Raw genomic sequence first — 26925 nt, forward strand, 5'->3', positions numbered from 1 at the left:
AGCTCACACATAGCCCTTCTTCAGGCCTGGGAAAGGTACTCAAAGTGTCACTGCTAAGTACAAGGTGGAACAGATTGTTCAGCATAAGTAATTTGCACAAACCCTTGAAACATGTGTTAGTGCTTTATGCCGAACAATCTGTTCCACCTTGTATTTAGCAGTGACACTTTGAGTACCTTTCCCAGACCTGAAGAAGAGCTGTGTGTGAGCTTTAAAGCTTGTCTCTCTCACCAGTATAAGCTGGTCCAATAAAAGATAGCACCTCACCCATGACCCACCAACACTGTAGCATGCTCACACTTCTTCATTGATGGGGTTAAATTGTTCAAAGCCCACCTGGAAATTCTCGCTCATGCCAATGAGACGTTCGAAATCTTTCACGCTGTTTAACAACCTCCCCTCTGCGCACTGCGCGACAGCTAAATTGTGCAGGCTAAACCATTCCCACAAAGCGCCAAGGCAGGAAAAGGCTTTCACTGAATCCGACTGGCAAAAGTCAATACTGGGAACGGGTCTTACAGACACACAGTCCCGCTGCAGCTCTGACAAGGCCGCCAGGATGTTCCCTGCTCCCCGCGCCGCCTGAATGGGTAACAACCTGCACGCGGGAGCATCTGGGGATTATTTGCTCCTGTCCCAGACTGACGCGCGGGAAGGGGCGGGAAGGTTAAACAAGCTAGAGGAAGGGGAGAAGGAGACTGTAAATGTCTCAGGGAAACACTCGCGGCAAACCCCTTCCTCCGGGGAGGAGCTGCTCTGCTACCTCGAAATGGCTGCAGCAGGAACGGAGGCTGGGCAACTCAGCGCCTTGTTTACCCTGGCCCGGCCGGCTCATTGCGGCGGCAGCACCCGACGGGCAGGAGGCCAGGCTCGGTGGGTGTCTGCAGGGGGCTGGGCCGATGACACTGAGAAGGGGGCTGGCTCCCGCTTGCGCCCTCCCCCGGCTCCGGACGGGAGCAGCAGTCACAGACGCGCGCTCCGGCCCAGGCCAGCCACGGCAGCAGCACCTTGACTGAGGCCGCCCGCTGCAGAGGCCGAGCCCAGGGCGGACATGTGCGCCAGCTCCGGTCGGGGACCCGCTCCATGTTGTTGACTCCCCGCGGCCGCTGCCTCCTCCTGGCCGCTTCCGGGCGTCGCCTCCTGCCGCTCGCTCTCCCTTGCCAGAGGCAGTCTCAAGTTCCGGGTAAGCGTCCCACGTCGCCGCTTCGCCCGGCTTCGGGGCTGCCTGCCCCGCTGCCTGCATGGGAGCCGGCCCGGAGGGCGACGCTCGCCCCGCAGGACTGTTTGCCCTAAGCAGGAGGAGCCTCTCCCCTCTGCAGGCGCGCGGCCTCCTGCCTGGCCACGCTCCGTGTGGCTCCCAGACTCCTCTCCTGGGGCTGTGGGGAAGAGTATGTGCCCGGTTTCTTCATCAGTGTTGGGCGGGCCCATGGATCCCCCCCCGCCCCTCTCCCTTTGCTACTGCCACGTGTTCTAAGCTGCACCCCATGGCTGCCCTTACCTTCAGTGCCGAGACATGGCCCACAGAGTACAGACAGATCCTGCCCTGTGCACCTCCCTGGCCAGGGATAGATGAAAACAACTCTCCTACTCCAAAACCTAACTTCCTCTCCAAAAAAACTTCCCTCTATCCTCATTAAGCTCCTTGTTGTAACCCCACTTCTCTAGTATAAATTGCCTATACAGTGCTAGGGCCCAGAGGCCTCAATATAGATCCCATCCCCTCTGGAACCCTTCTTACCTTGTTTTCCTCTCTCCCTTCCTTGAGTCCCCCACCCCCTGAGAAATCTGTCAGTAGGTAATGAGCTGTCTGCTGCCCTTCCTCACTGAATGAGGGGCTCAGATCCTTCCCAATGATCATCCTGGCTCTATTTTTGATCCAAGTGGTTTCCAGAGCATGGAGCATTGCATGGTGGGATTTTTAGCCACTTGCATCTCTTTAGAAAAGATTAACACAACTGAACTCACTTCGGTTTTACAAAATATACAGGCTTGCCAACAGCAGTTCCAAACAGTCAATAGCCCCCATGCATGCACAAGCCATGCCCACTCGGATGCAGTCTCTCTGACATATGGGCAGTGCTGGTGCCCAGCAGGCTGCTAGGCGTGCTCTTCCGGCATGGCTAGGGCTTCCACATGCCCATCCGGAAGGGTTGCCAACTGTCTAATCACACAAACCCAGAAACCCTTCCTGCCCCACCCCTTCCCTGGGACCATGCTCCTGTCCCACCCCTTCTGTGAGGCTCCACCCCCTGCTCACTCCATCCCCGTTCCTCTGTGGCTCATTCTTCCCCACCCTCACTCACTTTCACCAGGCTGGGGTAGGGGGTTGGGGTGCGGGAGGGAGTCAGGGTCAGCGCAGCGCTTACCTTGGGTGGCTGCCAAAAGCAACTGGCACATCCCTCTGGCAGCGGCTTCTAGGCGGGTGACCCAGGGGGTCTCCACTCACTGCTGCCCGCAGGCATCGCCACTATTGCTCCCATTGGCACTGTTCTCGGCCAATGGAAGCTGCAGAGTCAGGCGAGGGCAGCGCACGGAGACCCCCTCCCCAGGGGCCACTGGGATGTCAGCCACTTCCGGGAGCAGTGCAGAGTGAGGGCGGGCAGGAAGCGTGCCTTAGCTCCGCTGAGCTGCTGGCAATGGCCCTTTTAAATTGCCTGGGCCCTTGGGCAGTTGCGCCCGTTGCCCCCTCCATCGGCCGCCTGAAAATATAGGAGTAGCAATTGTACACATGGCAGCTTGTTTCCCTTAGTTGGGCAATATTTGGGCCAGTCTTGCTAAGTATAATGTTCAAATTATATGGATTCCACACTGTTTCCTGCAGTTGACTGAGGCATCTGCTTCCTAGATTCTCCTGTATCATTCTACCATGATACCATTTACTGTCTTATCTAATTTTCTGCTTCATTTGCGGAGAGCCTGCTTTGTGATTTACATATGAATGTTAACATTATTCATTTTATCTCTTTAAAGTGCAAAGTGCCTGATTGAAGTTCCTTGTGTATCTACAGAACATATAGCGTGCAAGCACAGCAGTGTAAGTTTACTCACCGGCAAGGAATAAAGGAGCCCCATTCTTTTAATGATGAAGGGATAGTTCAGTCTCCATAAAACCTTGGCCTCTACTGAAATTGCCAACAAGGGTGCAGGCTCTGTGATGTGGACACCACATCCACTGGTACCTGGACTAAGACAATCAAACGGCTGTCAAATAGTAACAACCTTTTCTTACTAGTGACCTGTACAAGTAAAAGACTGTCTCTCTCTTAATCAGTTTTGAGCCATCTAGTCCCTCAAGTAATTCATTTTTCAAATATTTTCTCATAGAGGGGACAGCATTTTCAAATTGGTATTTTTGTCCCTTGTTCTTAGACTAGGCAATCTATGATAACTGTCTAATCTCTAGGGGGTCGAGGGTATATGTGTTTTAGAGTGTAGGAAACACCTAACAGATACTTAACAGACTAATAGGTCGACATCCTTTGGCAGGCTTCCCAGTGGATTGTAGCCCTGCAAGGTTTCAGTGCATTGTAAGTGGTGAGCACTTCCGCCTCTCCCCACCTCAGGAGGGGGGAAATCTTAGTTAACAGACATGCTCTTATCTCCTACAGATACTAGCAAATGCCCTGCCATGTAAATGCTTGATAGCTGGAGGGGTTTGGGATGAAGGGGGAAAGGGAGCTGCTTTTCTGTGGTAATCAACTAAAGCTAAATCAATATTATCCTCTCTTAAACCTATTTAAGCGTATCTATACAAGGAGTTCACATCAATTTAACTACATACATTTAGAAACCAGTTTATTAAATGGGTGTAATTTTGGTTTGTAGCCCAGATATTAGCAGTTTGATGTTAAAGAAAACTTTATTTTAAAATAGTTTTAATGAGAATTTTTAAAAAGTAGAGTCACTTCTGTTGGTTATGATTTTATAAAAGCTTTTTATAAAATTTACATTTTGGGCCGGATTGAAGTTGATGTTATCCATTGAAAGGTATGAAGAAATACATGGTTTAGTAACTCTATTTTGCTTGCTTTCTTCCGCTCTTTCCTTTAGTGGTCTTTATTCCTTTGTTATTATTTGTAGTTTTATAATAATAACTCTTTCTTGTTTCACTTTTGTTGTTTCTTCATTCTTTGTTTTATTTATTAGTTCTTCATTTGAGTTGATTATTTTAAATGTTAGTGAAGCTGCTTTCTCTCTGATTTATTTGTACCTTAATACAGTCCTTTTGGTTGTTTATTTTTACAGCTACATTTACATTTGGAGCTAAAGAAAATTTTGAAATCTAATTAGGGAGAAACAAGTAGTGGCTGGAAAAGTGATTGTTCTGTTTAAATTTCTGAGAGTACTTGTATTATGCATGTCTAGTTATGGTCAGTTTCAGGATAGCTGACAATTCTATAGGTGACAAGATGTATCTAACCTGTAATGTTAGTCTTCCTTATATTATAGATTTTTAAAATTTTCAAATGGGAGATGTTATCTAATGTTTGAGGAAGTTTCTAGAAGATTGGTCTGTGACCTAACTGAACTATTTACTGGCAACAAGTGATTTTTGTTCTCTCTTCAAAAATCTGTGTGTATATTGCTGGGGTGATATAGGGAACCAGGTATTGTATCTGTTCTGTGTACAGTTATGGGGATCTTGATCTCCAGGGCTATTCATCTGGCACCTTTCACAAGCACTAATGTCACGTACAAATCCCTTAAAAGAAATAGTAACTATACAATCAATCAAAAACTCTGAGCTAGCCTTGCATTAATTACCTGTTGCAGATTCTGTGGTACTTGAGCAAATTAATTTATTATAGGCTAGCACTGAGGTTAATAAAGGTCCACATTAGTGTGTCCACCTAACCGCTATTATTTATTCTGTATGGTGTGTCTTTTCTGTTTTCTGTGCCTTTCTTAACTTCTGTCTGCCTGTTTCTTAGTTTCTGTGGTGGTTCTATTACAGTTTCATAGCATCCAACTTCTGTAGGCATCCCAGTTATGAGTGTGTGTTTTGTTTTTTGTCTTATTAGTATTACAAAATTATTTTTTCAGCTTCTTTGTATATCTAAGCATCAGTGCTCTTTTTTTACTCTTAACTGTTATCCAGTTACACAATATCCTTTCTATACTATGATGCACAGAGCTAGGAAGTCCTTTGTAAAGTGCCTTATTTACCTCTATTTGTGTTCTATTTATGGTGATAATTTACATTCAAGACTGTGGAAAGAGCTTTTATAGGCATCATAAACACTGAGCCACAAGTTCAGGCTCAGCTCATTGCTTCCATGAGGAAAATTGCACAGAAGGGCTAGGAATATCTGTGTATTTCAATTTGTGGAGTTTTTATAGAATCAGTGGGGGTATGTGATTTGCCCCCCCCCCCATACTCCCATTCCTCTGGAATGAGTAAGGAGCATACTATTCCAGATCTGTGGGGGTTTCCCAAGTACTTTGGGGCAATACCATAGATCTTGGGATCTGTGGAGAACTTTTGACCCATTTAACATCCTAGGGTTATAATAAGTTTTTAATTATAATTTCAAATAGTTATCCCTTTCTTCTCCAGCTCCCAAAGTTCTGTTCCTGCTGGCCCACAAGTGGACACTGAAGCAGTCAGTGAAGAGAATCAAGCACTCAGTTCTACAAGAGTGAGTAGACACAGCCCTCCAGGGTTTATTTCATTCACTCCCTGCTCAGTCCCTCCCCACTCAGGGTTTCCTTTACTTCACCCCTGGAGACTCATTGGTCAGAACTGTGTGAGTTAAGGAAGAAGAATAGGAGCTCTTTCTGGGAACAGAAGAGATGAAATAATATACAGACTGGGGCGGGGGGCAGGAGGAGGGAGCAGCGCACTGAACCATTGTGTCTGAATTATTATTTCATCCTGCGTGCATCCTTTTTGGAAGGGGAAATAATACAAAGTAGTCAGAATTAGCTGTAGTGAGATATGGATTAGAAGCTTCTTAGGCCCCCAGTTGACAGCAGCAAAGCTCATGTGGACAGCTGTATGATAGTTAAGCACTGGCACTATCATAGTAGTTGAAAATAATGAAGAAAGGAGAGCTGGCAAGAGAAGAGGCCAGATTTGCTGGAGGTGTTGCATCATTCTTCTCCAGTGCTAGCTGGGAGAGATTCCAGGAGTCCCCATTTTGGAAAACTTCGAAAAACTGATGCTACCTAAAAATGTGACCACCTTCCTTCCCCTGCCTTTCATAAAGACAATCATAAAACACTTTTTCTCCCCTTGGTGGGGTACAGTGTATCTTCCCTGAATCTTTCACTCTCATTTCCTTATATAACCCCAAAGTCTTTTCTGGAAGTTGTCCTTTCCTGTGCAAGACCTTGTCAATGCTAGAAAAGGTCTGCCAGTAGAAATATATCAAGATAGCGATAGAAGAAAGCCCCCTGGCTGGAGATGCATTTTAAACCAGAAAATTAGTTCTTTTGCTGGTATATCCTATACTAGTTCTCTAAATGAAATGATCTATCCTGGCAAAAGGACTTTTTTGCCAGTATAACTGCATCTATATCAGGGGTTTTGCCAGGGCCAGCACACATTTTCGCACCTGAGGTGGGGAACTCAAATGATGCCCCCATGCCCCGTCGCTTGGGCCAAAACTTTGAAAGGTCTCAATTCTGCCTTCTTGTTCTGCCCCTCTCATGGTACTGCTCTGCTATCTAACCCAATAAAGGAGAACTAACAACTTAAAATGCCGTGTTCAAAAATTTTAAGTAACACTTACATTTGCTGTCAGGCATTTGAAAGTTAACTTTTCTTGTCTCCATAGTAAACACTGGCATTTTTAGTTGTGTGAATAATCAAAGTGGTGCTTTCCGTGCCTTCTTGGTTGCAAAGATTTGTACTGCTTCCTGAAGGTCCTCAGTCTCGGCCAGCTCATGATCTACTGAGATGGTTGCAAGGTGGACCAGTCTCTCCTGTGTCATCGTGGAGCGTAGATGTGTTTTTATTAACTTCAGTTTGGAGAAGCTGCCTTCTCCAGTGGCAGCTCTTACAGGAAGTGTTAGAAGTATGCACAGAGCAACAAAAGCATTTGTAAAGGTGATCATCTTATTTGTGCACATATATTCCAGAACAGCCTTTGGAGTTGATCCTGCTGAAATGTATCTTGAAAGGGCTTTCAGTTCATCACATAAATCACTCACATCAATATCACACATGTCATTATGTGTCAACACTGTGTCTAGAGCCCTGCATTGCTAGTGTAGGTCTTCTTCAGGTATAGTGAGGAGTTTTGGGCTGTCATACAACATCCCAAATATACTGCTGTGTTCCTTGTTCTTCAGTTGACTGTATTGCACAATCTAGCACCTGGTTAAAGGATTCAACTTTGAATTGTTGTTTGGGGTCTCTTATGGGATTATCTCGTGCCTCGTAATCAAAATGTCGTCTTCTTTGGTGACTCTTGTATTCTTGAGTGGGTGGGAAAATAGCTTCAGTGTAAAGTTCCTCTGCCAACTTCTGTGCACTCTTCAGAACATTTTGAAATCCCTCATCTGACTGTAGGTATGATGTTGCTTTCTCCAGTTGTTCCATTGCTCCAGATATATCAGAGTCAACACCTTGAAGTCTCTCACTTACAAATTTATTTCAAACAGTATGTCATACCACAATGCAGCCACACAGAAATGTGAAGTTATGTATGTTTCTGGTGATTCCATTTCCCTCTGCCACTGTTCTCCATGAACAGTTCCTGTCATAGCATTATCCTCCATATGGCAGCTTTATGCATCATCTGTCTTCCCAATTTGGTGTGTTTGTTAGGTTTTATCCACCTCCACTTGACTTTTCCATCATGTGGCACTTAGTGGTTTCAGTGTCAGAGAGATGTTCCAGATGTTGCTTCAAAATTTGCCATAGATGAGTTGATGCAGAGAAAAAATACAAATAGATGCTTTGAATTACATTAAAACTTCAGCAGCCTCACTAGAGGCTGATGCTGCATCACTGACACCAAGTTCAATAAATGAGAACTGCCTGGGACAAAAAAACTCGAGGTTTAACTCTCGGATCTGTTTCTGCACTCCTCTGTTTTTTCCTCTCATGTTGGCACCATTATCGTAGCCCTGACCTCTCATGTAAGCGTATCGCAATTCCCATATCTTCCAGCTTGTTTAGAAGCACATTTGTCCTACAGCTCCTGTATCGTCAGTGTCAATAAATTCTAGAAAATGCTCTCTGATAGTCACCACTGCAGGGACATTTTCACTAGTTCGTGTTTTGTTCAAAATGTGCCATTAAATTCATTTGTATCCATATGGCTGATTAGTGTGTGCAGTCCAGAATACAGAGTAATATCTTGGTGACTTCAGATCTGCCATAATCTTCTGTCGGACTTTGTTGCTTAAGTGTCTGATCTCATTTTGAATTGTTTTCCAAGGTAGTGGTGTGTGTACATTCCTTGGGTGGTGACTCTTCTTAGATGCTCCTGGAGTAGAGCATCAAACTCAGCCATCAGCTCCACATTAAGGAATTTTCCATTGTTTGGCCAATACAGCTGATCTGAAGTGCCATCGCTGTCATAAGTAGATAGGTAAGGTAAGGGTTAATTTTCTTACTGTAAAGGGTTTACAAGGGAACCAAACACCTGACCAGGGACCAATCAGGAAACCGGATTTTCAAAAGTAAGGGTGGGAACCCTGGAGGTTTTTGGCTTGTTCTGGGTCTTTGTTTTCCTCGGCTGTGAGTAAACAAGCTTTTCTTCTAACTCCATCTTCTTTCAAAATTCTACTAAACATCTGTGGACAAAAGGAAACAAAGTAATCGGCTGTGATGTGCTTTGATTTGTATTTACTGGGTGCTGATTGCTGGACTGGTTTATTGGGCTATCTTTTAAATCAGACTGTTTATTCTATTTTCTTATAAGCAGAGCTGTATTGATTTCTTATGCAGTATTATTGTTCTGTATTTTCTTTCTTTTTTATAAAGTTTCTTTTTTAAACTTGTGGGAGTTTCTTTTCCTAGTGAGCAAAGGATAGAAATTTCTGTACCAGGTATCTGTCTCCCATGGGAAGACAGAGGGGAGGGAAGCATTACATTCTGTGTTGACTTTCCTTTGTTCCCAGGGCAGGAACGGCTCCGGGGAAGAGAGAAAGAATCAGCTCTGTTCTCTTGTGTTTGAGGTTTTTCCTCAGTTACTGCTACCAGACCAGGGAGGGTGAATTCCTGGTGTGTTAGCTGTGACCTGGCTTTGAATGCATAGCCTCGGGGAAGGTAAATAGCTCTCTTGGTTTGCATTCAAGGAGTTAAGTATAGCATCGCCCAGGGTCACCCAGGAAAAGGGGGGGAGCTGGGATTGATAGGGAGACCCAGGGTCTGGTCTTTGGGGATCCCCCAGGGAAAGGTTGGGGTGACTCGTGTAACCAGGAACCTAAATAAATCCTGGTTGGTGGCAGCCGAGATCAGATCCAAGCTGGTATAGCTTGGGGGAGGTTCCAATAAACAACAGATGTTGAACTCTAAGTCCAGATTTGAGACAGACGTTTACCACACATGCAGTGCTAGGTTTTGGGTAGGAGGATTCACAATGGCAATGAGCCTTTTCAGAACATTTTGCCAGTAAAGAGACTGATGCAATCTTCTGTTGATGCTGATCATCTATGGTGGCCTTTAACCTTATTTCCTCTCAAGCTCTTTCCACTAAGAAAATGCTCTGTGGTTTGCTGCCTTCTTCATGGCAGCCAGATTTCTAGCCAGATTTTTCCAGTCCTTTGTTCCTGTAGAACCCAGTGTGGCTGGACATATAGACTGGAGAGTTTGCAACAAACATATGCAGCATTCTGGATTTATATAATACTAAGCCATGGCCTTTCCACTTTGTCACCTTGGGGATTTCACACCAGTAATGTGTTGGATGGAACTTCTATTTTCATTGTCTTTCGGGAAATGAAGTTTTTCACTTCCTTGTGACCCATGCCGTACAAGGAAGTTCCTCAGGCTATGCTCAAGTGGGTCCACAGTCCTGGATTTAAGGAACTAAATCTAGACTTAAGAATAACTCAGCAGCAGCTGTTTCTTGCGCCTCACCGCACTCTTCTCTGATCTACACTTTTCTCCAGGAATGTGCATGTTACATCATTTGAGATGGAGATATGGATGCTGTAGTAGCTGCCAGGTCACTGCACTCTGACAACTGGAAGATCAAGCATTTCCTCACCACTCACATCCTCGCTGGGGCCGGAAGGCCACTGTGAACATTTGTGTCTATGTATCTCAGGAGCTCCTTCCTGCTTAGATAGAAAAGCTCCTTTGCTTGCTTTTTCTGAATGCTGCCCCAGTCTAGGTATGATGTTGCTTTCTCCAGTTGTTCCATTGCTCCAGATATATCAAGTCAACACCTTGAAGTCTCTCACTTACAAATTTATTTCAAACAGATATGTCATACCACAATTGCTAAGCCACACAGAAATGTGAAGTTATGTATGTTTCTGGTGATTCCATTTCCCTCTGCCACTGTTCTCCATGAACAGTTCCTGTCATTAGCATTATCTTAATTGGCAGCTATGGCATCATCTGTCTTCCCAATTTGGGTGTTTGTTAGGTTTTATCACCTCCACTTGACTTTCCCATCATGTGGCACTTAGTGGTTTCAGTGTCAGAGAGGAGTTTTCTTCTTTCACTCATGACTGTTGTTCTGTGCCAGCTATAGTGCCTCTCAACACTCAGCTGAAGGGGACAAATAAGCAGGCTGGTAGCAGGACCTGCGTGAGGGAAGATATCAGCGTCTTAAGGGCCTAACTGGCTCCTACTACTTCAGTTGACTGCCTGTTCTCCACAAGTGGGTTCAGGGAAGCAGCTGGAAACAGGAAGCTCCCTGAGTAGCTGGTGTTAATCAGTCTAGGCGCGTGGGGGTGCTAGGGAGGTACATAAGAGGCTCCTCTTCCTCTCTCTCTCTCTCTCTCTCTCTCTCTGCAGCTCCTTCTGCTTTCTGTTATTCCCTCTCACCTTTTCTCCTGCCTGCCTGTAATGTCTCTTGTGCCCTCCCTCCTCCAGCACAGCACTCCACCATCTCCATGCATTTAGAGCAGAAAGAATACATATGTACCAGCAGCAGACACAATTTTCTACAGTTTGGGTCCTAGTGGCGCCCCCCCACAGTCTGGCACCTGAGGCGGCTGCCTCAGTTCGCCTCATGGTAAGGCCAGCCCTGGCTTTTGCCGGAACAACATGTTGGTGAGGGGTGTGATCCCCCCTCCCCCTGACCCTCTATATCAGCGTAGCTATGCAGCAAAACTTTCAAGTATAGACCAGGCCTGAGCCTGACACAATGTATTTTTTGTCAGGAACACTTTTTCTGTCTTTCTCACTCAGGATCTCTAATCCTAATCCTTTACTCCCCCTTCCCTGCATGATTCCTCTACTGAGACTACTGAGTTTACCAAGTGTATCTTCTTGGTAGCTGTATCTTTCATGTAGTTTAACTTACACCTGTGCAAATCCATTGAATCTGGGGTTGCCTAGGTATTATTTGATGCAGAATTTGTTGTTTTTTGTTTGGTTTGTGTGTGTTGTATGTTTAAAAATATAATTTTTTAAAAAAGCGAAAAGATTTGGAAATACACCATTTTAAATGGTCCTTTTTCCCCCCAGGACTTCGTACCTCTCTGTGCCTTTCGATATGGAAGCTGGAGAAATGACATCCTTGAAACGACCTCATTCTGAGGATGATGTGGCTAACATGGATGAAATTAAAAGGCAAAAGATCTCAGAAGAGTCTTCTGAGACAGGAAGCAATTCTGAGCAAAGCGTTGACATTGTAACTGAACAACCTGGGAAACCTTTGCTTGAGGACAAGAAAGATGATATCCTGAATGAAGAAGGTGAGGAGGAAGATAATGAACTTGAGGAAAGTGATGAAGAAGGGGACCCAGAGAGCTTTGCAGACATGATGAAGCATGGACTAATAGAACTTGATGTTGGCATTACAAAGTTTGTTAGCTCTCACAAAGGGTTTTCTGGAATCTTAAAAGAGAGGTAACTTTTCATCTTGCAATCCTCTGTACTTTAAATCCTTGTATTAGCAATTATTCTCCATTTTCCTTCTCTGTTTAGCCGAGGAGTCAGATACCATCATCTCTGGTATAACACCAATACATATCAAGATACAGTAGGATTATCTGCAGGTGTGCTTCACTGCTTTCTTTTCTTAAACCTAGGGCTCTGAGAAAGCTTCAATTTGTACATGGTTGGTGCCTTTCTAAAGTGTTTGTGTTCTGCTGTCTAAAACTGAGAAAAGGTACTCTAAATGATAGGAAGATAATCTTATATTAATTTGCAATTTAACTTACTTTCAGCCAACTGTACAAAATATACAATCTAGTTACAATATGTATTATACGCACTAAAAGTACTGCTAACCTATGTAAAAGACGTGACAAAATATTTATGATCCCAAAGTCAAAAAATTTTTGAAAAAACAAGTTAAAGTTGCTATATGATAATCTGATAGTCTCTTCTGGTGCTAAAATTTATAAATCTTGCCAGTCATAACATTATGTACAAAACTAAAGAACTTGAAGATAATTGAGGATATCAGAAATCTTACACTGCCTACATAATAAACTCATTCTTATTTCATTACAGCATAGCATTCTTAACTCTTACTTAAAACAAATACTTTCACCAGAAATCTCAAAATATAAATTCAAAACCTTTCTGAAGAAACAGTGCACAAATTATTGCACAAATTCAGCAAATCACTTAAACATATTTTTGCCTAATCAGTTTCAAATTAAAGTCATTCTGTCTGTACGTAGTTTTACCATAAATAGACATTGTTATGCACTTTTTCTCTGAAACTGCAGAGACAACATAATCTTAAAAAAACAAAAAACAAAAAACAAAACAAAAAACCTCTGTTATCCCCATTTATTGGTGGCTATTCCTTATCGATATGAAAGATGTTTCTTTTGAGAGATCTGGCAAGATGACAGTCTCACTTACTTGCATTCAGTTTTGGGTGAATACCAGTGAGAAGTGTTTGATAGTTTTGTTCAAATTAAAAAATGTGGATTCATCACATCTCTACTTTTAAACTTAGTTGGCAAAACATAACCTTGATATTGTCTTGACAGAGATGTTTGCAGTCTCATTATGGTCTTCCCACCCCCCCATTTTGACTCTTGTGACTTTTATAAACATATCTAACTGAGGCATTTGTAATGTGTCCTTCACCATAGTGTCTATGGGAAAATAATAAAGAAGGTATTTTGCCAAACTGACATGACTTTATAGAGGTGTGATGTATGCATGTGCGGATTTGGATGTAATGCAATAGAAACATCTCACAGTGAAGCCTCATTTTCCCATCTTACTTTCAGCATTTCACGATCAGTTGACAGCTTTTTCTCTCAGCTGTTCTAAAATTCTTATTTTAGAAAATACAACTTATCCTGGCTTTACTAATGTAGAAAGAAAGTCCTTTATGTTCCCTCTATTGGCACCAATTCACTGTCTCTCTCTTTTTTTCTTTTTCTTTTTGAAAGACTGGATCAGAATCTGCTTTGCTACTGTAGTGGACATCCAGAGGAACTCTTACTTCAGTGGAGTTTTCTATATTTCCACCTGCAGAGCTGTGGACAGAAATCTGACTCATTCTCCTTGGGAAAAGGATGAGTTGAGCTATAATATACTGCTAGCACTGAAGAATGTTGGTTGAAGTGACAGAGTTAATGTACTAATTCATGAAATAACAGTACAGGAGAATCTTTGAAATTCTTAACAACTAGGGGTGAGAGAGTAAATTTCTGAGCTCTGCAACTTAGCAAGTAATCAACCAATTCAAAAGAATACATTATATAATGTACTTTGTTCATCTACGTGAGTAGCCTAGTTAGCTACTTATTACACTAATAAATCTTATAGTATATTTGATTAAATAAGGAGGCCTCAGGAGCATGAAGATTCACAACAGTGATCTGCTCTTACCATTGTTGGGAAGTAGGGAGAGGCTGCTTGCTTCTGTGTGTGAATGACAGATAGAGATCAAATTATCTAGTTACTGATGTTTATAAAAGTTATTGGGTAAATAGATAAAAGTCAAGATATAGTTTAAAATGGTGATCTGTAAAGGAAGGCTCAAGAGTCAACACGCCCTCTTTTTTTTTTTTTTTTTTTAATGTCCACTTGCACCATTCCTCTAATTTCAAATAACTTCTTTTACATTCCCCTTCTTTTCTGATGTGTATATATACTCTTTCTTTTCTCTGATATCTTTGTAGATGAAGCTACTATAAGGTGATGACTGGCTAGTAACTGGTAAACCATACTCAGAGTAGTTATCAGTGGTTCACGATCGAGCTGGAAAGGCATGTCAAGTGGGGTCCCATAGGGATCTCTCCTAAGTCTGGTTCTATTCAATTTCTTTATAAGTTATTTGTATAATGGGGTAGAGGGTACAGTTATAAAGTTTCCGGATGATACAAAGCCAGGAGAGGTTACAAGTGCTTTGGAGGGCAGAATTAGAATTCAAAATGATCTTGATATAGTGGAGAAATGTTTTGAATTAAATAGGATGAAATTCAATAAGGATAAATTTAAAGTACTACACTTAGGAAGGAATAATCAATTGCACCAATACAAAATAGGAAATGATACTCTAGGAAAGAGTACTGCAGAAAAGGACCTGGGGGTTACAGTGGATCACAAACTAAATAACTAAATACATTGAGTCAACAGTGTAATAGTGTTGCCAAAAAACAAAACAAACCCCCCCCCATATCATTCTGGGGTGTATTGTAAGCAAGAAGTAAGTAATTCTTCCACTCTGCTCAGCACAGATAAGGCCTCACCTGGTGTGGTGTATGGGGAAAAATGTGGACAAATTGGAGACAGTACAATGGAGAATAACAAAAATGATTAAAGGTCTAGAAAACATGACCTATAAGGAAAGATGGAAAAAATTGGGTTTGTGTAGTTTGGAGAATTGAAGATTTGAGCGGAGGATGTGATTTCTGTCTTCAAGTACATAAAAGGTTGTTATAAAAAGGAAGGTGCTGAATTGTTCTCCTTAACCACTGAACAGAAGAACATAACGGTCATATTGAGTCAGACCAAAGGTTCATATATCCCAGTATTCTGTCTTCCAACAGTGGCCAATGCCAGTTGCTTCAGAGGGAATGAACAGAACAGGTACTCATCAAGTGATCCATCCCCTCTTGCCCATTCCCAGCTTCTGGCAAAGACAGGTTAGGGACACCATCCCTGCCCATCCTGGCTAATAGCCATTGATGGACCTATCCTCCATGAATGTATCTAGTTCTTTTTTGAACGAAAGGACAGGACAAGAAATAACGGAATTAAACTGTAGCAAAGGAGCTTTAGGTTCGACATTAGGAAAAACTTCCTAACTGTAAGTGAATTTAAGCACTGGAACAAATTACCTCTGTCATTGGAGGTGTTTAAGAACAAGTTAGACAAACACCTGTCAGAGATGGTCTCTTGATAGTACAGTAACTCCTCACTTAAAGTCATCCTGGTTAATGTTGTTTCATTGTTACGTTGCTGATCAATTAGAGAACATGCTCATTTAAAGTTTTGCAGTGCTCCCTTATAGTTGTTTGGCAGCTGCCTGCTAGAAAGAGCAGCCCATTGGAGCTAGCTGGTGGGGGCTTGGAACCAGGGTGGGCTCTCAGCCCTCGTGTCAGCTCCCTGGTCCCCTAAGTTCCCTGTGCTGCAGCCACCCAGCAGGCTATCAATTTTCGGCAGTTCAGCTGTCCCTCCCACCACTGCCATGTGCTTCTCCTGCCCTCTGCCTTGGAGCTGCTCCTGGGAGCCTCCTGCTTGCTGTGCAGGGGGGCAGTGAGGGGGGCTAATGTCAAGGTGTCTGTCCCCTTCCATCCTGCTCCTGCCCCCTCTTTCTCCATAGAGACGGGGTGGGGGATGAACACAACAGGGCTCAGGGCAGAGGGAGTTTGCTCGCAGCAGCTGCTGTCTCAGCTTGCTGATCTGCTTAAAAAGGCAGTGTATTTAAAGTGCGGTCAGCGTACTTAAAGGGGCAATGCGCATCTCTCTCTCTCACACGGGGTGTGTCTCTCTGGTTACCATACTGTCTCCCCTTCCTTCATTTATGCTGCCTTGTAGAGTGTGAGGCTGCATTAACAACGATGTGTTAGCCCTTGAGGGCTCAGCTGAGTGCTAATTCATCATTTAGCAGTAAGAATGTAATGGTCATATTGAGTCAGACCAAAGGTCCATATATCCCAGTATTCCACCCTCTGACTTCACCACCTCAACCAAACGTCACAATCATCATTGCTGTGTACAATATTAAATTGTTTGTTTAAAACTTGTATATAGTCTTTTGTTTGAAAAAAATTTCCCTGGAACCTAATCCCGTTATTTACATTAATTCTTATGGTGAAATTGGATTTGCTTAACATAGTTTCTCTTAAAGTAGCATTTTTCAGGAACATAACTACAATGTGAAACGAGGAGTTACTGTACTTAGTCCAGTCCCCTACATTGAGAAAGGACGATGTGATCTATTGAGGTCCCTTCCAGTCCTACATTTCCATGATTCTTTTTAAATGCTAGTGGCTTTAATATTCATGAATAACTCTACAATAACAAACCAATATTTGTGCTTCTACTATGGAGGGGAAAAATAGGTATCATGTTCATATTGAGTTTTCAAGTGATGACTGAAGATGATTCTGGAAAGTATGTAGTGTGTCTTTTGGCTAATTTTCTGGGGAGGGGAGAAAGCTTTTTTTGTAGATAATGGCTGAAATTTTAATCTAGAAACTGAGTAAAGTCTATTGGAAAATAGCATTCTGTTCACAGAAGCCTTTAGTCTTCCCTGTCTGTGTTTTTTAACCTTTTGTGTTTCTTTCTGTTAGATACTCAGACTTTGTCGTTCATGAAATAGGAAAAGATGGGCACATAAGCCATTTAGATGACTTTTCTGTTCCAGTAGATGATGAGGTAAATTCTGAGTAGCTTTCAGAAATGGCTAGATGATTTTTTTTTTTTTTTTTTTTTTTAAATTAAGTCACTGATGAAAACTTGTTCTGACTGTGTTGTGTGAGTTACTGTTATTTTATGTATATTAGGATCCTTCTGAAGAAATATTTACAGTTTTGTCAAATGAAGACAAGCAGCATTTAGAAGAGCTCCAACTTTTTAAGAACAAAGAAACCAGTGTTGCCATAGAGGTAAAATGGTAAAACGATTCAAAAGACTTGGCTAACATACCCTTTTTGGGGAAGGAGATGGGTGTATGCGTAGAAACTAAATGCTAGGTGTACAAGTAGTTTGAGCTTTACATCAGAATAGGTGTTGCAGAAAACTTGTAAATTTAGGACTTGATCCTGCAAAGACTTATATGTGTACTGAACTATGCATGTAGTACTCACCATGGTTTCACTGGGACTATTCACTTGCATAAAATTAAGCACATTTCTAAGTGTTTGCAGGATTAGGGCTAATCCCAGTATTTGGGTTTTCAGTGTATGAGTATTTTATAGAATGATTATGTACAAGGGATTATACAAACAGGGCCGGTGCAAGGATGTTTCATGCCCTAGGCGGAACTTCCACCTTGCAGCAGCTCCCTACCCCCCACCCTCCGCCCTGAGGCACCCCGCCCCTCCCAGCTCACCCCTGCTCCGCCTCCACCCCAAGCATGCCATTGCTGCTTCACTTCTCCCGCCTCCCAGGCTTGCGGCACCTAAGCTGAGTGGCACTGCAAGCCTGGGAGGCGGGACAAGTGAAGCAGCTCACCTCTACCCCACCTCCTCCCCGAGCACAGAGTCGCTGCTTCACTTCTCCTTAGGCGCCGCAAGCCTGGGAGGCGGGAGAAGTGAAGCAGCCATGGTGTGCTCGGGGAGGAGGCGGGGCAGGGGTGAGCTGGGGCAGGGAGTTTCCCTGCGTGCTGCCCCTCCCTTCCTTGCTGCAGGCTGCCCTCCCCTACCTCCCTCTGCCTAAATGCTGGCAGTGACGGGGGGGGCTGAAGATCCGGCTGCTGTGGTCGCTGCCGAAGAAAATGGCGCCCCCCAAATCCTAGCACCCTAGACGACCGCCTTGGTCGCCTAAATGGTTGCATCAGCCCTGTAAATAAACACACACTTTGAAGAAAGAATGTTTCCAAGGATAGCCTGTGCTGATTTAATAGAAGACAGTGAATTTGATCTTCCATAATAAGAAGAAAAAAGGTACAAGAGGAAGAAGAGTTTGTGGCTATTTTTTAAATAACACAAATATGAATAACTGCTGAGCTGAATTAGGGCAAAAATTTGGTTTGAAATTAATAAGCATTCCTACATTAAATTTTTTTTCTTCTCATCTAGTTGTATAGCTTCTACAGAGATGTGCACTAAAGACACACGGTTTGGATATAGTCACCATTCAGGCAGTGAAATTTGGCTAAGAATTAAACTAGTAAATTAAAAAATGTCATTGTGGTTTTTATTTTTGAAATATCAGATTCAGGGTTTGTAGCGGTGTTATGTATATATCTCTTTATGAATTAATTATAGCAAGTAGAATGTGTCCTTTAAAGCATAGTCAGAGCATATTTTCTTAAGGTTGGTTTTTGAACAGAAAAATGATTTTTTTTGTGTGCTTAAAAAACAAAGAAACAAAAAGATATGTACACAAGGCCAAAAAAAGATCGTATTTGTCAAACAATTTTCTTTGTTAAATATAGGTTATTGAAGACACTAAAGAAAAAAGAACTGTTATTCACCACGCTGTGAAATCCTTGTTTCCTGGATTAGAGACGAAAACAGAGGAGCGAGATGGGAAAAAATACATCGTTGCTTACCATGCTGCTGGAAGGAAAGCGCTGGCAAGTGAGTTTGTTACTTTCACCATCATTTCATATTGCAAAGTTGAACTACAATTTAAAAACAAAATGTTTAATTAAAATTACATAATACTTCAGACAAGGGGGTATGTTATAATTTGGATTTGGAGGCTGTTGCGTAGCTTTGTACCGATTCATCCAGTATGTTACTTCTAAATGGCACAGGGCATGAGGTTTACCTATTGAGTATGCTAAAAGATATTAGTGTGGGTTTTTTGTTTGTTTTTTTTTTCTTCAAACCACTAATCTGGTAAATTGAGTAGCAAATGTGAAGTTGTTTTACTGGGTTTATAGTAAGTGAGAGGTATTGGTACCTGAAGAAGACTTGCTGGAGGGGAACTATAACCGTTTTCAAATATGTTAAGGGGTGTTATAAAGGGTGATTGATTGTTTTCCATGTCCACTGAAGGTAGGACAAAAAGTACCGTATATATACATTCATAAGCCGAATATTTTTGGTAAAAAAGTGACGCATCAAAGAGTGGGGGTCGGCTTATAAACAGGTTTACATCAAAATTTGATGATTTTAAACTCTATGGCAGGAGTCGGCAATCTATGGCACATGCGCCAAAGGTGGCACGCGAGCTGATTTACTGTGGCATGCTGCTGCCACCCTGGTGTCCCTGCTGCCAGCCCCGCTCAGCCCACTGCTGGCCTGGGGTCCCAACTGCCGGCCCCTGTAAATGTAAAATGTGTTACTGGCACGTGAAACTTTAAATTGCCACGAATAAATGAAGACTTGGTACACCACTTCTGAAGGGTTGAATTGAAGGGTACTCATTGAATTGAATATCTAATACATTGTTGTTTTGTTTACCTGTAGCGTCTGCAGGCATGGAGCCCCTCAGCTCCCTGTGGCCGTGGTTCACCATTCCCAGCCAATGGGAGCTGCGGGAAGGGCGGCGGTTTGCTGTTCCCAGCCAGTGGGAGCTGTGGGAAGTGGCGCCACTTCCCGCAGCTCCCATTGGCTGGGAACGGTGAACTGCAGCCACAGGAAGCTGAGGGGCTCCATGCCTGCAGACACTCCAAGTAAACTAAATGTCCTGACCCACCAGTGGCTTACCTTGATGGGCTGGATGCCAAAGTTTTCCAACCCCTGAAATAGAGGGTTGGCTTCTGAAAGGGTCATACAGTTTTTGCTATTTTTACCTCTTCATTTTTGGGGGGTTGGCTTATAAATGAATGGGCTAATGAACAAGTATACACGGTAACAGGCTTAATCTGCAGCATGGGAGACTTAGGGTAGAATTCTAGTATCTAACCTAAGTATATGGGTAGTTAAGCTCTAGAATAGGCTTCCAAAGTAGGTTGTGGAATCCCCAGTATTGGATGTTTTTAAGAATGGGTTGGACGGACACCTGTCAGGGTTGGTCTAGGTTTGTCCTGCCTCAGCACAGAGGGCTGGCTCTTCCAGCCTACATTTCTATGATTCTCACTAAGTGCCAAATAGACAACATAGAAGTGTGTGTGTGTGTTTTCTTTTATTGTATAGTTACTGTTTAAATGTAGACCATGTGAACCTAATTGGATCCAAATTAAGTTATCACAATCATACAATTTAAGAATTCCAAATTTCCTCTGTGTTTATACAGTGCTTAGCATAGTGGGGTCCTGGTCTGTGGCTAGGGTTCTTAGGCACTATGGTAATACAAATGATAATAAATTCAGTGGGTGAAATCCTGTCCTCACTAAAGTCAGTGGCAACCCCCCTTTGATTTCAGTGGGGTCAGAATTTATCCCAACTTGTTAACTACCGTTCAGAATTACATCTTGTATATAAATAATATATGAATATATTTCCAGTAGCAATTCTTCTCAAAGATAGGATCTTTTTAAAATAGCTGAACCTGCTTCTGCTTTCCAGTTAATGGCAATCCTGTGCTTTGCCAAAATTAAAGTTATAAGCAGAAAACTGTTTGTATCCATCATCAGCTATAGGAATTGCTTTTGTGTAGTAAGAATAATGATGGACTTGGTAGTATCAAGGTAAGTAACTTAATATGTTCCAAAGCATTTTGGTGGTCTAATTATTTTGGGGCACATCAGTATTGGTATACAAATATGTAAAACATTGTTTCCCATTATCTGACACTTTTGACACATTGGCAAATTGATTTTAAATCTAAAGCTTTGCCTAAACACAGCATTTCACCTGTTTAACTCAAGGTGTGAGGCTTTTATAAACTGCTTTAGTTAAAATTAGTGTGATATGCTGTATGGATGCTCTTATTTTGGTTTAAATTAGGCTTATTTCAGTTTACCTGAAGTCAATTAGGAACCGATTTAAGATAAATTATATCTCATTGTCAGTAGATGGGCTCCAAAATTTTGTAATGCAGATTAGATAGGGACTACATATTTATTTTAGATAAAATTATATTTTATTTAAACTTTTTCTTAAGCAAATGTAAAAGTCTATTGCTACATGGTAGAGTATTTAAAGTATCAAAAACTTGGAATAAATTTATTTGTATATGGTTTATCACATTAACTGTGTCAAATTAATCCTATGGTTGCATGCTTTGTGCATGGAGTATGCATACTTACAAGTACAAAAAGTAATCTCCAAACAAATCCTGTTCTCCTTTGGGTTATAATGGTCTTCCTCAGTTTTCCCTGCCGATGTTTGTTCCTTAACTGTTGTTACAACAAGGTGCATGTATCGAGTTGAACAACTATAACTAAAAGGTACCTTACAAATAGGATTTGTAGATTTTAACTGGCGTCCATTTAAAAAAAAAAAAGGTATTTCTCTAAAGGAAAAATCTTTTCTGGATAACTTCATATGATGCAGTAGGACTTAATGTGTTTTAAACTTAGATTATTAGGCCCTGATCCCGCAAACATACTTACATATGTAAGTTCAGTGACTACCCATGTGCAAAATATTACTCAATATGCATAAATGCTTGCAGAATGGGGATACTGGACTATAGGCTCTATGGGACATGGACTATATCTAAGACTTGCATATGTGCAGTGACTAACACACGGGGACTCAATCCTGAATGTGGTCAGTGAGCAACAAACACTTGAAATATTTAATAATCTATTCTTACATGAGAAACATGATGAGGTATGCTTGTGGGGATAAGGGTTACAAGAATGTTTTCTATCTCACTAAATTGCAAGTGCTTTTGTATGTGTGGTATCTAGAGTACTTCAGGCATGGACTTATTACCTCAGTAACTTGTTGGCAGTGCTGTCCATCATTGTCCATGGTGAAGTTTGTTGTACCTCTGATTGAAACTTTCCGTATATTTACTGTTTGCCTCTGCACGATTCCATCACATAACCATCTAAATCACTGTCACCAACCATGTAATTGTTGGATGCTATAGAAGTCTACAGCCTAAACAATCCTAACCATAAACCTGCATGTTCACCTCTAAAACCCTTCAATAGTCTAAAAATTAAACATTGCTCTTTTGTGCTCTTTATGCTATACATTGGGACAGAGGTCAGAACTGCAACAGGTAAGATATGTTGGTATTTCATGGTGGTAAAATGAAATGCCAACCATTCAGACACACTAAATAGTGAAGGCATTGTCCAAACTAACAAGAATTAAATATAAAATCTATGTATAAGCAACGTTAAGTTTTGACAGAAAGTGACGAGGCTGGCGCTGCACCCTTCACATATGCAGTTATGGGCTTCTGTCTTGCAAGTAAGTTGGTGTGGACCCAGTAGTCCACCCACATGTAGTGGCTTGCAAGATCAGGACCAGGGCTGGATTAATGGATCCTGGCCCCATTGAAATCAATAGTGAAACTCCCCTTGGTGTCAGTAAGGCAGGATTTTGCTTCATAGTTCTATGTTTAGAGTCCCAATTCCCAGAGTCATGTGAGTTTTACATCAGGATCTAAGTGTCATGGGTTTCATTAAAAAAAACAACAACACGTTTTTAGCCCTTGTGGTTCAATAAAAAGCTTGAAAACATGAATCAAGAATAAGTGATGCAGCTATGTCTGCCTGAATGTGCAGATAGCCTGAAGCAATACCTCTGAGAGGTATGAATTGTCTTATTAATCTCAATGGGGCATTGACTCCAAGACCCATTGATCTGGGAGGCTGTGACAGCATCACCTCAGCAGAAGACTGTATATGCAATAGGAGAAAGAGAGTGGAGATAGCTCCACCCACCTATCCAAGTAGATACACTCTGACTGCGTGGGGTAAGTATTGTGGGCTTTGGTGCCATCCCTGCTTCTCTGGCAGGGGAGAGAGGGGACTCCAGCCACCACTCCTCCAAGTGGGATGGATGGGACCATGGCACGGGCATGGGGTTGTAATAGCAGATGTCATGGTGTGTGCCTAGGTTCCCGGGTTGCCTTACTGTGGTTTTGATCAGAGCTGGTGTTTTTGAAAGTGTGCAAGAAACTTTCAACTTAGAAATGATTCTCCATGTGATTCACTTTATTTGTTTTTTCCCCTTGCCCTATTTTAATGACAGAAATTTTAGTGCAATCTTTGTTCTTTAAACCTAATTTGCTACTTTAAAGTTATAATTTGAACAAGAATAAATTGAGATCACAGAGGATTGATGACTTCAGAAGGAGAATAAGTAGGAGCCAGTGAAAAAAAGACTGTGGACCATATCATTAATATTATGAAGAATTTTTTGGTTTCAGTGGAGACTTCGCTTAAACATTGATGGCCAGTACAGTCCATGGTTTGCATACAAATGTTGTTGGTATTTTTTTTTCCCAAGGGAGATAGAGACAGCTCTACTTGTGTTCTCTCTGAATATTGTAGTACTCCATATGAGGAGTTATCTTTCAGTGAGGAGTTAGGGCTGATGATATTGCTTCCTTAAAAAGAAACACCAACTCTTCGTTCTGGCTTTAGTCATTTTTTATTTAAAAAACAAAAAAAATCCATATTTTAAACCGAGGCCTTCCTTACAGGAGATAAGTATTTTTCAGTATAACCTAAAATGTTAATTTAAAGAAAGATCATTACTATGTGTAAAACCACCACCACCACTATTCCTTCTGCCTATGTGGACACACTTATACTGGAATAAGAGTACTTTTAGCTTTTGTTGCCTGGGAAAGGGTTTAAGATAAAATGAAAAAGACACTCTTATACGAGAGTGTCCACGTGGTAGTTTTATACGTGTAAAACTTTCCCATTTAGACAAGCTGTTAGTTTTTAGTATTTAATTTCCATATGTGCCTTTATAAAAAAAACAAAACAACCCCCCCAAAGGGCCTGTTCCTACTCCCACTTAAGTCAATTGCCATATTCTTGTTGGCCTCTCTGGGAGGAATATTGGGCCTACAATGATAGATGATTATGCAATGCATATTTATCTTTGAAAATGTTACTGTGCAGTAATGACTTTTTAATATTTTGACAGTCTTGCTTCCCTTTCTATGAAACCAAAAATGATTAAACAATATAATGAACCGTGTTTTAGACTAGAGACACATTACATAACTTGAAAATACCCAAAGTGAGCCTGAATTATTCATTAATTTAGAAAATTGGCCCAAATTTAACTCCCTTGTGAGACTTTGTTACCAAACTTCACCTCAAAGTGAATTCTTGCCAATTATAAAGCCCTTAAAATTTGTGTGTGGTATAACCCAAGCTGTAGTGTTGCATGCACAATGCTGTAGAAATAAATAATACATTATTAATGCCATCCTTAAAATAACATAGTTTGCTTTTTGTGAAGAATATAAAGGGTTTGCTTGATCCAATGACCACTGGAGTCTTCTGATTTGATTCAACAAGCGTTGCATCAAACCCAAAGTGCCGGATGTTGTTCAAAGTGAAGTCACTGGTAAAACTTGGATTTACTTCAGTCGGAATGAGATTGGGGCTGTGGCAACAAATAAATCACTGGGAAAATATTCCAACAGGAGGACACTTTCTTTTGTCATGCAACTCCTGGTAGTGTTTGTGTAAGTCACATGGCTAAAATCTTGTATTGCAGTATAAATTTACACCACAGCGGATCTGCAGAAAGTGCATTTTTTCATACTTCATAACTGCCAGAGAAACAAGGTGGGTGAGGTAATCTTTTACTGGACCAACTTTTTCCATTCAGAACTTTTATTTTCTTAAGAAAGAAGCAGATGGAAGCTAATTGAAGTCACTGAGAGTCACATGTTTGTTTGAAAATGGAAACTACTGTGGCAATTAAATGAACCCTGTTTGCAAAAGAGAATAACAACTGATAAAATACTTTACAAATTGTCCTTTTGTATGTCTTAACTCTTTGTTTTAAAGATCCAAGAAAACATTCATGGCCAAAATCTAGGGGAAGCTACTGCCACTTTGTATTATACAAGGAAAACAAGGATACAATGGATGCTATTAATGTACTATCCAAATTTTTAAGGTAAGAATATTATTTTGTAGCTTTGAGACACAACAAAAACAACTAAATATTTAATGTAAACATTCTGCTTTAAAATCCTTATGCGAAAACCACACAGGAAATGTATTATCACAATATATTTAGTAACTGCAAAATATTTTTGTTTTAGAAGGTCAAATCTGAAATACTTTTCTATGTTAGAAAATAGTTGTAAATAATCAAAAATGGCATACTTTCAGGTATGCTTTCAGGCCTCATCTTCACTGAGGGAAAGATGTGTGTTTGACCTCCTCACTTGTATGAAGACTTCAAACTACCTTGTATTCACTAGGATTTCACCTTGAGTTGGTGCATTCTTAACTGAAGTTAAGTGTGCACTTTTATTCTCTGGGCTTGTTTATGCTTGAAACAGTACAGTGGCCCAGTTGCAGTGCTGCAGCTGCATTGCTGTGACACTTGAGTGTAGACGCTACCTAGCCCAATGGGAGAGGTTTTCCTGTTGGTGTACGGAATCCGCCTTCCTGAGAGGCAATAGCTGGGTCGATGGAACAGTTCTGTCTATCTAGCACTGTCCACTCTGGGGTTAGATCGGCTTAACTATTTTTCACACCCCTGAGTGATGTAGCTGGGTTTACCTAACTTTTTAGTGTAGACCAAGCCCCAGTGAAGACTAGGCCATGCAGCATATCTTTTACTTTAAGGATTTTAAATGTGCAGTTGTCCAAACATATAGTGGATGTACCTAAAAATGCTGTGGTCATTCATATGCAAATCAGTTGTAGCTGCTGCATTCTTGGCAGTTCGTTCAGATTAAGGTAGGGTATAAACTTTAAAACACAATAGCTCATGTGTAGACAAGCTGTAACTGATTTTCCTTTCTTTGTCCTGTCCTAATCATTGTAACTCCTTTTTCTGTGAAAGGTAGGTGGTGACCAGTCTCCCTCTGCTTGCTGTGAGGGATTCACCAGTCACATAAGCCTTGGCTTTCTGCCTTTCTTTGTGGTCAAACAAGTCTTTGTGTTTTTTGTCCTCCCACTCCCATCAGTGACACTATTCACTAGCTGTTTTATAAGTGTGAGTTCACAATCCAAGCTTCTGAATTTTTGGCTCTGAGAAATCAACACCACTGTGGTGAAGGTGGTACTTGTGTTTGAAAAACAGGATGCTGGGAACATGCTACTCTAGCAGTTCATGCAGAGCTTGATAGAGAATATGCATGTAATGGCAATAGTGCTACCACCTGGTGGTACACAGAAGTGGGATAGCAGGGAATCTACTGACCACAGTATTTCTCTTGTTCTGCATGAAGTGCAAAGGAAAACTAGAAAGAAACAGTTATAGAAACGGAACAATATTGAAGTGCACCGACTAGATGCTTACATGAGTATATGTTCAGTATACAGATAGCTGCACATAGAGATAAATGCACTATTTGAATTTCACACAGAAAAACAGGCCTGCACTGAGGATTTTTTTAATAGTGATTGATTGTTGTGCATTATTCCTCTGAATTTTTTACTTTACACACACACACACACACACACACACACACACACACACACACACACACACACACAATTCAAAGTGACAGTAACAACCATAAAGAAGTCTACTTGCTTAAAGGCAGTAAAGCAGACTCTCGGAGTTATGAACACTGGAGTTTCAAACTGATAGGTCAACCACATACCTCATTTGGAACCGGAAGTATACAATCAGGCAGCAGAGACAAAAAAAGAAGGGGGGGGGAGGGGAGCGGGGGAGAAATACTGTACAGTA

At 41.7% G+C, this 26925-nt stretch overlaps 1 protein-coding gene across 5 annotated transcripts in view; it reads left to right on the forward strand.

The window, feature by feature from the left end:
* The first annotated feature begins 245 nt into the window (after positions 1-245).
* Positions 246-26925, forward strand: part of PUS7 (pseudouridine synthase 7) — a 51201-nt gene continuing 24521 nt past the window's right edge. Inside the window, exons 1-9 of one of the 5 annotated variants that reach the window (XM_032787342.2) lie at positions 246-590; positions 2971-3034; positions 5558-5639; positions 11600-11983; positions 16849-16933; positions 17062-17163; positions 18657-18801; positions 22274-22291; positions 25059-25170. In XM_032787342.2, coding sequence (XP_032643233.1) covers positions 11628-11983; positions 16849-16933; positions 17062-17163; positions 18657-18801; positions 22274-22291; positions 25059-25170 — 818 coding nt within the window. In that variant the 5' untranslated portion in view covers positions 246-590; positions 2971-3034; positions 5558-5639; positions 11600-11627. Of the gene's footprint in view, positions 591-945; positions 1184-2970; positions 3035-5557; positions 5640-11599; positions 11984-16848; positions 16934-17061; positions 17164-18656; positions 18802-22273; positions 22292-25058; positions 25171-26925 lie in introns of those variants that run through there. The other 4 variants (XM_032787341.2, XM_075064691.1, XM_032787339.1 and 1 more) reach the window with 4 other exon arrangements.

Source organism: Chelonoidis abingdonii, chromosome 1 (genome assembly GCF_003597395.2).
Source record: "Chelonoidis abingdonii isolate Lonesome George chromosome 1, CheloAbing_2.0, whole genome shotgun sequence".
Lineage (NCBI taxonomy): Eukaryota > Metazoa > Chordata > Testudines > Testudinidae > Chelonoidis > Chelonoidis abingdonii.